At 48.5% G+C, this 13,066-nt stretch overlaps 1 protein-coding gene across 1 annotated transcript in view; it reads left to right on the top strand.

The window, feature by feature from the left end:
* The window catches only part of PDE2A (phosphodiesterase 2A), a 199,608-nt gene that overhangs the window by 65,940 nt on the left and 120,602 nt on the right, over positions 1-13,066 (top strand). The window contains exon 2 of the mRNA XM_078601020.1: positions 10,271-10,360. Within this exon, the coding sequence (XP_078457146.1) occupies positions 10,271-10,360 (90 nt within the window). The remainder of the gene's footprint in view (positions 1-10,270; positions 10,361-13,066) is intronic.

Below are 13,066 nucleotides of genomic sequence, written 5' to 3'. Positions count from 1 at the left end.
AAAAGTCAGCGGGCTTGGGTAGGAACACGCGATAGCTCAAAGGGACATCGACCGATGGAGGAGACTCGTGATGGAATGGCAGCCAAAGGCGGCAACGCGCTCACGTGGTTGGCCATCGTGCAGACGGGAGCGGGTGAGATCAGCGCAGGAGTGCGATGGATTGCGGCATGGCAGAACCATTAGTTGCGGACACAGCCTGTAGAGTCATTCATCCATCAGCGGATTAATCATAGATGATGATGATCATACAGATGATGATGACAATTGACCATGAAAAGTACAATGTTTCCGAAAATAAATTGTGAGCTGTTCGGCTCGGGCGTCGTTGGAAGGTTGTGCCGTGCGTGCCGCTGTCGTGACAGCGGTGAGCGGCCGACTCACGGTTCCTTCCCCCCCCCGTGTCTCGCCGTGTCTCACCGTGTCTGTTCCAGATCGGTCGCTGGCACACCACACCGATCCCCTAGGAGTGTCAGAGTCAGGATTCTGATAAATTCCTCAGGCTCGCCAAGCGACGAAAACTAAAACAAAACTGTCACAACACCACCGCAACAATGTTTTTTTTGTGAGTGCCTGCCATTGTCAAACAATGCGTAAAAAATATATATGACCGGTTACTGCAGCATTATTTTTGTGTTGTTTACAAGAGGCAGCGTATGTTGATGATGTGAATTGATGTCTGTGTTGTAGAATGATGTTCGTGATGGATTGTGTCATTAAGTTCCCGATGAAATATCATCATCACCAGCCAGTGTCTCTCCACCACTGTATGAAGTCCATCAAGCTGCTGAACGGAAGCTGATCTCATTGCTCCATCTCCGTGGTGGATGTCTTCTCGAGCGTTCGTCCCTCATTTGGCTGCCTCTCCATTGCTAGTCTCGACCACGTGGCATTGTTCCTTCTCGGGGCATGTCCTGCTCAAGGTCAAATCACTGCATTGGGATTATAAAGCACGTAGCAACCATCGCCCCCCTTCTGGAAGAGTAATACCCCAGGTCACTCTTTGTGAATTAGGCTCATCCTGGTCTTTTCATTTCTCACGTGGTTAAACTAATTAAAATTGAGACTTTAAACAAGCCCCCACTGACTTTTCTGAACAGTATATTACGTCTCTAACTTGCATTTTCTCTCTAAATCCATGTGTTGGAAGATATCTGTTTAGATGATTTAGCGATAACGTTTGGTGGGTATTTATTGATTCAATCATTCTTTGAGATATGATGCAATGTGGTGACCAAAGACGGTCACCTCACTGCACGGCGCTTTCAGATGCCCTTCTGCAGCCGTCTGGAACGCTCTTCCTTCCGATATTCGGAAGCCACTGGAGCTATGCATTTATTTGAAAATCTCAATTGAAAACGAATATCTTTAGAACTGCCTTTTTGTGTTCAGTTTGTTGTCCTTCCCCCGCACCTCCGATTAGTACGGTCGGCTACGTACGGTGTGAAAGAAGTTCAACGTGCATATGTACATAAAACATCATGACAGTTAAGTAAAATGAACGCAGTGACAATTACATTATGGTGTTATACAAGCGACGATCCCGTTTCTGCATGGAAAAATTGCCCCGGGGAGACGTGTTTTTTTTTATTTAAAATCGCAATCGGGACGCAATATTATCCCACGTGTGAGGTGCGCACCCTGGTAGCTATAGAACGATTTCCATACTTCGTGTTTTTACCCTTGGGGCCAAAATGCATAAATAATGTACATGCACGATGTATCAAACACACGTGCATATATATAGCCACCACCGCCACCATCATCATCATCTTCACAAAACGACGGGAGGAGGGAGGGGGGTACGGGGGGGGGGGCTTAAATTCAGGCCACGCTGCAGGAGGCAGGCGACAAGGTTTGTGGACAACGGCCCCATAATTGAACGCCCCCGTGTCTTCGGCTGCGGTGGCAGCAGTTTGTCATTTCCCGGCCCCGTCGCGTTTGTTTTAAACACGGCTCTCCGAGCCACGGAATTTTCCACAACCCCCCCGGCTGCCCCCCGCAATCACCTTAATTTACGTTGAGAAGCCCAGCGATGGGAGACGGCGGGGTGAGGAGGCTGGCGGTCATTTATTGGGCGCGTAACGATCTCGCGTAATGAGTGTGGTGATGGCTGTGGCCTAAAACAATCGCCCAGCTGCCATTTGGTTGTGGCCGAAGGGGGGGGGGGCGGGGAGGGGGGACACAAGCCGTCATTATCCCGCTCCCCTCTCCACCTTCCTGTGCTCCCAACGTCCCCCGGACGTCAGTCGCTGCTCCGCTCGGCGTCCCGTGCGCAGAGAGGTCTGACATTCGCAGAGACCTGCGCGCCCGTCACACTCGGCCGGCTGGCTTTGCCAGTGAATTCGTTGACATTTTGAGCGCTATCTGCTCGGATGATTTAGCCACTTTGGCGGTGACACTCACATCTTTAATTCCCCGCACGGAATACTTTATTATTATTATTTCCGCTGCGTTTTCTTAATCCGACAGGGAGTTTTACGTTAATTATCTTTAGCACCATCGACGTGGGGGGAGGGAGTGAGCTGGAGTATTGAAGCAAACAGCCAGCACAATTGCTCACCGCGCTGTGAGTCCAAACGACTCAGAATTCGTCTGAGCCGTGACTAATACCAGTGGCGAGTTGATATCAGCACCATTCCTAGCCCCTCTCCCTAGGCTAACCCAGCCTTTAAAAACGGGAACTTGCTCGTATGTCTGAATTTCTTTCGCGCCGTACGTAGACAACCGTGGTAATCAGGGGTGCGCGTGTGTGCCGTGTTTGACATCACCACCGGGGGAGACAAAGGTGGCTGAGAATGATGACCCGGCCACAACTCTCCCTCGTGCTGGCCCTAATGGGTGTTCGCAGGCACGGAGCAGCACGGCGAAACATGGTGAAGCGATCCTCACCACCAACACGCGTTCGATTCCCGCTCACGGCCAACACCAGTGGCGATTATCTGAACCGGTCCCGGGCCTCCCCTAGGTCGACTCAGCATCAAATGAGTACCTGGTTGCGATGTGTAAACATCGCCACTGGGAGACAAAGGCGGCCGGGCGTGGTGCTGGCCACCCACCTCCTCGTATGTCGTGCCGGCTTTCATAGGTGCTCGCGAGCAGCACTTGCCCCTACAGTCTGTTAAGGCTATACGGGGGATCTATATCTTTGTCTACTGTGTGTGTGTGGGTACTGTCTGTGTGCGTACTGTGTGTGTACTGTGTGTGTGTACTGTGTGCGTACTGTGTGTGTGTGTACTGTGTGTGTGTAGTGTATATGTGTACTGCTTGTGTGTGTACTGTGTGTACCATGAGCAGCGCTATTCGGCAGGCAGCTGTCTCCTCGTGCGGTTTCGCTTTGTGCGCCCCCTTTATTTGGAACGCATCTACTACATCTACTACTACATCTACTACTACTCCCGCATAGAGCCAGGGAAACCTGTGGGATAAATGACCCCCGCCCCCCCACGACCAGCACAGGATATCGGGAGGTCTTCCTGCGCCAATTAATTGACCAAAGGGCCGTGAATTCGGTCATAATCATAATTGTTGCTGTTGTTTGAATGTATCTGGGAGGTGTTTGTAATGGAACGATTTGCAAGTTGTGTCCATGTTTAAGCTCGTTAAAGGGTGGCGTGCAATGTCACGTTTCGTTTTGTGGAGTCGGGCCACGCGAATTGGCCGAATTGGGGGTGGGGGGGGGATGTCTCAATGGCACAATGCTGCTGTATTGTCTGTACCACCTCGGTATTAAAGCAGGCGGATTTGCTCGAATACTGCCAGTAGTGTTAGCGGAGCTGAACAAATATTGTTCACTCTTAGGGTCACGCAAGAACTTTGATTGATTGCAGACATTTACACTCAGTTTTTTTTCCTGATGCATTAAAGCGCGTTTTGGTCAAGGAGTTGTGCCAACTTTAAGAACGTGCATTTGCAGCTGGACAGTGAAAACTTGCTAAAAAAAAACTTGTAACTTTTCCAACTCTGTATATTTTTGTATGTGTCGCTTGGTGTTATGGAGAGCATAGCGGTGACATCGTTTTCAGAGTTGTTGGTTCAATACCCACTGCCACCCATTCACTTCTGCGGAAATTACCAAAAGCACACTTGGTGTTTTCAGGTAGACAAAGTGGCAATGAAAACGAGCGTAGCGATGTTCACGCAAAAAGAAAGTTTTTTAAAACCGAGGCATATTTCCGGCGATGCCATGTGGAAGAGAAACGTGGACCTAATGATGAAGGAAAATGGAACAGTGGCTCAAAAGTGTGCATTGGAGCAAGCTTGAAATTGCACAGAAACAGAACCTGGAACACACGACCAACCTTTTAAACCGCGGCACGCCACGGGAAGGGGATGGGAAAGAGAGAAGAGACAGAATGGGAAATAATAGTTAAAGGATGGAAAACGGAGATTATGGCACCAAATGGTCACGAAAGATAAGGATATTTTGGATGCTACGACACGCAGCAGTGTCTGCTGTTACAGAGGGCGAGAAGATTGAAAGGATTCAGAGTGGGGTGCGTCCACACAGAAGCCACGTGATGTACAGGAGGCTGGAACTGATTTAGATACGTAGATGAATTGGAGAAAAATCACGAATTAGAGACATCATCTACAAGTGGGTAGACCCTGGATGATGATGATGATGATGAATGACAATTGCAACAGCGGGAATTGTCTCTACATAATGTCGGTTATAGATTTCCAATAATATATCTGCTTACATAATTTACATGCACAACTGTATTAATCTAAAGGCAATTATACCATTTTGTAGCAAGCATAATGCTGTATTGATAAAATGGGCTGTGACATTATAAACTCGTCCCAAGCGTTTCCATGAAATTGCAATAATTCAAGGATGTGATTCTGTTCACGAACCAATTCTCTTTTGTCCTGTGTACAGTTTAATTTGCTCAATTAGCTTAAATGCAATATTTGCATGCACTTTGCATACATCTTCAACAATTAGGAGCATGCTGCAGAGCACTTTAACCCGTTCAGTCAAATTTCGATTCAAGGCCAAAGTGATGTATTTTTCTTTTCAATAATCTGGGCAGTCTTTCTCTCTCTGTCACAATCTCTCATTCTATGTCTGTCTCTGCGTGTCTTTCTTTCCCTTTGTCTCTCACCTTTGTCTTCTCCATCCTCCTTCCTCTTTTTTCTGTCTTCTCTCTCATAGTCTCTGTCTGTCTGTGTCTCTCGCCCTTGCCACGTGCGTCTGGTTGGTGTTGTTGGAGTCGCAAGTTGCTCTCCATGGCTCTCTCCACTCCTCCCTTCCCTGTCCCAATATCTGTAAAAAAAGAGCTTCATAGCTCATCGGATTCCTCCAAAATAAATCAATATTTTGATTCCGAATCACCTTGGGCAGTCGAAGTCATGTCACTACAGCCGCCCACGATGCTCAATGCTCTGTCGTCTGATTTTCAGCCGAATTGGAAGGTGATGTTAATATTTGGTGCACCCCTATGAATAATAATGACAACAACAACAGATTTTCCCCTCGTATGATTAAACACGTCTAAGTTGTGAGCATAATAATCAATTGAAATCTATAATTCAATTCGTCCGAGAGGACGTTAACCGATGAGACTGAGCGATGAAAAATAATGTCTTGTGTTGGCGTTCGGCAGATTGTTACATCACAGATGGTTATGGCTTGGGGTGGGGGAGCCTTCAATCCAGCAATGAATTGAACATGGCTGCTGACGACGACGATTACGACGATGATGATTCAACGCATCATTACATGCCAGCCGATTACAAGCCGCGCCTCCGATTGGCACTGTTGGCTACGTACGGCGCAAAAGAAGTTCAACGTACATGCGCACAAACCTGCGAAATATTATTTTTAAAATCCCACGCGCGACATTTTTCGCGCGTCTCACGGTGCGCATGCAGCCCCGAGTGTTGGCGGCCGCCGGGAAGTCGTTCAGCGTCGGTGAGTGCCGGGGCAATGGGCGCCGGCGAGCGGTGGGTGACCCGTGCCTCCCAGACTCTGACAGCTGCAACGACCTCTGACCCGAGTCGAGCCTAAGTTCTGACTTCCAGTGTTACGAGCCGGCGGGCGATGCCACGGGATGGGAAGCGATGCGATACGATGGGATACGACAGGCCAACTTCTTTCTCTCTATGTGGATACTGGTTTCCATCACGGATTTCTCGAGTGTAAAGAAATATGCGGATCTGAATCTCATTCTGATTGTTATTTTTCCATTCATGTGGCCAATTTAGAAAGTAGCACTTGCTCCTTTGTGTGCGTGTGTGTGAATGTGGGTCATTAAGGAAATAATGCTGCTTTGTTAAGAGTTTAAGATTTCAACTACCCCCTCCCCTCTACTCCCATCCATCCCAAGCAAACATTTTCACAAATATGGCTATGCAGTTAGATATAATCCTTCTCTTTTTTTATTTTTCCGTCATGATTCGGGATTGTTATTTAAATAATGGATATTTTTTTGCTATTTTTCGTATTACCTTTTTGTTTGATTGTTATCCTTGTTCGTTCTGTTGGCACAATTTAATCACGCCCCACCCCCCCCCCCCCCATTAACCGCAATATGACATTTACCATACGATTTACATATATGTACATTCGATTTGCATATTGTGTAAATAATTAATTCCCAGGGCTTAATTCCTCGCCGAGTATTGTCCGCGTCGCTTCTGCGTTCTCGTCTCTCGTGCGGCTGCTGAGATGGCAGAGCATCAACGACAGTTTCACATTCAGGGGGTCAAGCCAGGCAATCGCATCAGGAGACATATAATATATAATATATACATAGCGGTCATTCATGCTGCTGGAAGTGGCTTCAGTCAAAGTGAGAGATTATACCTTGATGTGGTGTGCCGGGTGTGAGAAATTAATTTTCTGGGTCGCCGACTCGGACGTTTAAGACCCGGCTGAAATTGCGTCGTGCGTGTGTCGTGTTACAATGGATGTGAATTGTTACGTCGTCAGCCGTGCGATGTTGAATGTGGCTTTGTCGTTGTTGTTGTTGTTGTTGTTATTCTTAGGTTTTTTTCGGTAAAGTCAAGTAGGTAAAAAATTTAAATTAATAAAAGTAAAATTAAAAATAAAATAAAATCACGACGTTTCGGAGGCAACACAAGCTTCCGTCTTCAGGTGGAACTTTTACTTATTTTTTTACCTACGTGACTTTACCGAAAAAACTTAAGAATATGAATCCTTGCAGTCACGAAAGCTTCAAATCTAGAGTTGTTGTTGTTGTTAAGAGCTGGACAGCGATGCATTGATGACGCGGATCTCACCGTGATGCGCCGACCAAGGGGATGCGTGTGATTGTGGGATCGCGTGAGACCTACAAACCGCTTCGGTGGCACAACGAGGGGGAATGCGATCGGAGCGGCGCTCTCTCTCTCTCCCTCTCTCTCAAGGCCCACTTTTAAATCCGTTCACTAACGTAGCATGAAATCAATTGCAGCTTCATTTAATACTGGGATGGAGGCCATACTCTTTGTTTCTTTCACGCAGGTACCTACGTGACTTCATTGAAAGAACCAAAGAGTATGGATTCCTGCAGTCACGAAAGCTTCAAATCAAGACTGGGATGGAGGCCGTTGAGAATTAACAAAAAAAACTCTTTCGCATGAGGGACGTGACTAAGATAAGCTTAACAGTGACGGAAATGGCGGTTTCAGAGCGAGGAAAGTGTGTTCGAGACACCCCCCCCCCCCACCCCGTGTGCCCCCTCCCACCCTGGAGCTTTCATTGACACATTGTTCACGAAGTTGATTACTCGACAATTTAAAGCGGTGCCAAGAACGCCGCAGAGGAAAAGAGAGCCGCGCTTCTCGACTAACGAGACCGCCACTGCTGCCAGCCACCGCCGCTGCTGCAGGGAGGTATCGTGATGGGCGAGAGGGGTTTTCCCGCCCCTCCAGCGGCGCAGGGCTTTTAGTCACGCCTAATTTCAGAGGCGCTATCGCAACGTTGTCGTTAAAATTAGGAAGAATCCGAAGGGGTGGGTTTCAAGGGCACAGAGGCACGTGAGAGGCGCAGTAGCAGCAGCAGTAGCAGCAGCAGCAACGTGAGTGCAGTTTTCCACGAAGCTTAAATATTTGATTTGCGCTCTCTCGTCCCTGCGAATCGCAGCGAGATTTACAATGCCGCTTGGCGCTTCGCATTTTGACCCCCCCCTCCAACACCGCCCTCCCCCCCGCGTAGCTTGGAGGTGCAAATTGCGCCGCTGATTGAGAAATACCCCGGAGGACACAGCGAGGTTGTTCCTACTTGCTGTGCTGCACCCCCCCACCCGCCCGGGGCGGATTTTTACTGTTTCACATGAACTACGGTGCGGGGATCGGGGGGTAATTGTATCGAGGAGACGGAGTTGAAGAGTTTGAGTTGGCTTCATGTGCGGCTGAAGTGTTGTCTTGAAAGGACCGCGAGAGATGACGAGATGAAGGCTGCTTGGGAAGGGCCGTCATCCAGCAGTGAATTGATCATGGCTCATGACGATGAGTGTCATCATCGACAACTTAATTTTGATGATGATGATGATGATCATCATCTCCATTTACTGAGGCATAGCATGTCGACCAATCATGACTGTAATTCCGATAGAAATAATTTGTCATTCGTCCACCCTTCTTGAAATGCTCAGAGTCCGTCGTCTATGGACTAAACGACTGTTTTCATCCGCGTTCGGATTGCGATGGCGCATTTAGTTTCGCGTACGTGTCAAACCGCAAACGTATTCCCTCCAAGAAGCCTCAACTTTTGAACATGTTACGTAATTGCCTTTGATGTGTGACAACCCGTTATTATGATGATTATTGTGCAGTTGACATTGAAACTTAGAAGTTGCCTATTTTTTTTGTAACTATGCTGACGTTTACGAATGCTCTGGGCTGTGTACAGATCGACGTTGAGCCGTCTGACCATCCCTCCCTCGCCTCACTAATGTAGGGCACTTTTAAACTTTTGACAGGTTGCCTCAGTTTATCGCTGATAATCTGAGCAATCCAATGTTGATCGGCTGAAACAAATAAGCCTCCTGGGCTTTTAAAGACCTGTCTGTGTGCGCGTGTGTCTGTGTGTCTGTGTGTCTGTGTGTCTGTGTGTCTGTGTGCGCGTGTGCTGCGGGGAGCAGTGGTGCTGCGGTTAGCGCTACGCTGCGCTACGAACCCGGCGACCTGAGTACCATTCCCGCTCATAGCCAGCACCAGTGACGATTATCTGAACCGGTCCTGGGCCTCCCCTAGGTCGACTCAGCCTCAAATGAGTACCTAGTGTGGTGTGTAAAATCATTGCCATTGGAGAGACAAAGGCGGCCGGGCGTGGTGCTGGCCACCCACCCCCTCGTGTGCTAGGCCGGCCTTCATAGGTGCTCGCTAACAGCGCTTAGGGGCCGTCCATAAATGACGTCACGCACCTCGGGGCGGGGGGGGGTCAGACATGTGACGATGTGTGACGAGGGGGGGGTTTGAGAAATGTAACGTCACATCAAAATGCGCAACTTTAAATTAACATAGACAATACGTTCTACTTAATTAAATAGACTTTTTAATAAATGTTTTCTCCTACAACATCAGAGTGCAGCGCCACATTAAATACGCACTACAATGACAATAGTTTAAAGCGATTTGAAGCATGTTTTTTTTTTTGGGGGGGGGGGGGCAGAGCTTTGTGACGTCATATTTGAGGGGGGATCTGTCTTTTTGTGACGCCGTGTGACGAAGGGGGGGTGGGGGTCAAAAATCGTCCAAAATCGCGTGACGCCCCTTACCCCAACAGACTGTTAAGGCTATACGGGGGATCTTTGTCTATTTTTGGAGAGTTGTGTTAGCTTGCTGCATCATCATCATCCATGGTGACCCATGTTCGATTTTGTGATAATGATAATTACAATAGTAATAATGCCCTTCATTGACCTCGGAAAGCCCATCTGGATCCTAAAATTATTTTTTTCAGGAGGGTCCTGCCAGATTTGGATGCCACAGAGGAGAAAATCGTAACACCCACACAACAAAACAACCCCACACACGCGAGAGAGGGAGCGTTCAGAAGCTCCTTACAGGCGGATCGAGAATCCATTGCTGTTCTGCCATCTCCTGACCACCCTGCAATCTCGGTCACACGCAAACAACGGTGCCAACATGGAATGTCTGTACCTGTCATGGATCATCCCGTTGGTCAACTCAGCCTTTAATGAGTACTTGGTGCGGTGTGTGTACAAAAAACGACAATATAAGTCTGTTTAAGGCTATACGGGAAATCTTTCTCTTTTTGCCCATGTTATTCTGCTATTCTGCTATTCTCTCCCTGCAGGAGGCTTTGCTGCGTCTGGGCGGGGTGGTGGATGAACGTTCTCTGCGGAGTGCGGTTGTCGAGATCGTCCGTCTCGTGATTCCACACACGGTGAGAGGGGGCGACGGAGATAAAGGGAGAGATAGCACTCGTTAACAGAGATGCACCGTGTAGCCTGAACAGACTGTCGGGGCGAGTGCTGTTAGCGAACACCTATGAAGGCCGACACGGCACACGAGGGGGTGGGTGGCCAGCACCACGCCCGGTGGCCTTTGTCTCCCCAGTGGCGACGTTAACACACCGCACCAGGCACTCATTTGAGGCTGAATCGACCTAGGGGAGGCCCCGGACCGGTCCAGATAATCGTCACTGGGTGTTGTCCGTGAGCGGGAATCGAACTCTGGTGGCCGGGTTCGAAGCGCAGTGCACTAACCACTACACTACCGCTCTCCGCTAATACACACACGCACACGAGAACCATCCCCTCCCTTCCCTTCAAGAGATAAATTAAATCAGACATCGTACAAACATCCTTCATTCAAATCTAACACAGTTTCTGTAAATGAGGCCCATTCCTTGGGGGCGAGCGGTCACTTGGCGCGTGACCTCTTTCACGAGCGTCTCTGTGCGCGATGTCGGCGTGCGATGCCCCCAACAGCCTCCTCTGTTGGCGTGACGTTCTGACCCACCCTGACTCGACATCTCTGAAAAAGGGAATGTTACAGCTCATCGGATTCCTCCAGTCGTGAATAAACACAAGGTGCTTCAACAAGATGGACCCGATTTGAAATCACTATATCTCTGCAACCACGAACCGCCCATGAATGAAACTCTTACCACTTGAAAGGGCGGGGCATAGAGAGGGCGGGGCATAGGGAGGGCGGGGCATAGAGAGGGCGGGGCATAGATAGGGCGGGGCATAGATAGGGCGGGGCATAGAGAGGGCGGGGCATAGATAGGGCGGGGCATAGAGAGGGCGGAGCATAGATAGGGCGGGGCATAGAGAGGGCGGGGCATAGAGAGGGCGGAGCATAGAGAGGGCGGGGCATAGAGAGGGCGGGGCATAGAGTTTCAAATGATTACCGCTCGATGCCTCTCCCAGCGCACAAACAGCCCCTAGCCTCAGTCATTCACGAGACGCGCTGCCTCAACGTTGGATGGGTCGCACGGGACCCCAAGACTTGGCGCTACACTCTTGGCCCCCAAGATCCCCAGACATCACACCCTGCGACTTTTTCTTGTGGGGATACGTCAAAGACCGAGGTGTTGTTTTTGTGCCACCATTAGCGACTAATCTGGATGACCTCAAAAACAGAATCACCGCAGCGGTGACTTCAGTGGAAGAAGACGACACTTTGAGAGGCGTTTGGGACGAAATCAACTATCGTCTCGATGTTGTCCGTACAGCAGGTGGAGGGGGCACATAGAGCATTTATAAAATGGTTAGTAAAACTTGATAACTCATTAAACCGTTTGTAACTTTTAGTGTAATTGTAAAATGTTGCCATCGTGAAATATACTCATTTGAAATTGGGTCCATCTTTTTAAAACGCCCTGTACTTCTGATTCTGGCAAAGTCCTTCCGAGCATCGCTGCCGGAAAGTTTAGCCACAACGCGAGAGCCAGACGCTCTCCCGGGTCTCCTTGCCAATACCCATTGATTTGTTTTTCATCACGCGAAACATATCAAGGTTAAACTTGTATTGACTATCATTTATTAATTTCGTATATCCGACTAGGTGGCTCTGTGGTAGAGCGGTCGGCTTGCGATTGCAAGGTTGAGAGTTCAAATCTTGGTTTGGTGCTTCACTCAGCCTATCATCCCCGGGGGGGTCAATACAACAAGTATCGCTTTGTGGGGAAATCAAACGAGGTTGTCCTATAGAGACACTCGCCCCTGCCACAGAACTGATAAATTTACAGCACTGGCTCAGGTCTGTAAATGGGAGATTTGCCATTACCCCCATTGCTCAATTTAACCCAGAAGTCAATTAACACTCTTTCATTTCACTATAACATATTTTCCAGAAACTAATATAATTGTTGTTTAATCTATGACGACAACATTGACGACCCTAACTGTCCACGTGACTTCATTTCTTATCGTCCGATTTGGGAGCAAAGCGTCCGATGAACCGCAGCAAACCGTTTCATTCTGGTAGTGAAGTTGAACTCTCACAGAGGCCGCCAGGGGATTTCTCATTTACCTTCTGCTTGTCAAAGGTCATGGAGGATAACCCCTATTAAGGAGCTAGTTTTAGCACCATAATTACCTCATTTAGATTCTAGAAAATGTTCAGCTCCCCACCACTCGCTACAAGGAATCTGCGATCGCAGCTGCATTCAAGTCGCTTACAGCTTGGCACACGAGATAAACGAAGGAATATAATTGAATGTCATGTCCATGTGCCAGAGCATTGTAAGCGAGAACATGAATACACCGCTACACTTCAGCTGGCCTTGTGCGCGTGTGTGTGCACCCTGCTGTGATCATCTTCTGTGCCATCCCTGCACGAACACTCGCAAGGCTCCAACGTAGTCGTGCCTGCGGGGGGGAATGCGGACGCTGCAAACGTTGCTGTGGATTGCCGGAATATTTCCCGAGTGCTTTGCGGTTAAAACATTTCTGCAGGTTACTTTGTCTGCGAGTTATTTTATTAACCATACTGCTCACTTGCTTGGGAGTTTGGAATTCCAGGGGGGTTATTGAGGTCAAATCGTTTCACTGTAAATAAAGAAAATACTAATTTTCGGAGGCGATTTTTCCCACTGCGCAGTTTTGTCAGGATAATTGCAGACAAACTTGATTTGAAGCTT

This window comes from Lampetra planeri, chromosome 15 (genome assembly GCF_965212315.1).
Source record: "Lampetra planeri chromosome 15, kcLamPlan1.2.h2, whole genome shotgun sequence".
Taxonomy (NCBI): domain Eukaryota; kingdom Metazoa; phylum Chordata; class Hyperoartia; order Petromyzontiformes; family Petromyzontidae; genus Lampetra; species Lampetra planeri.
This window is presented reverse-complemented; position numbering and strand designations above follow the sequence as displayed.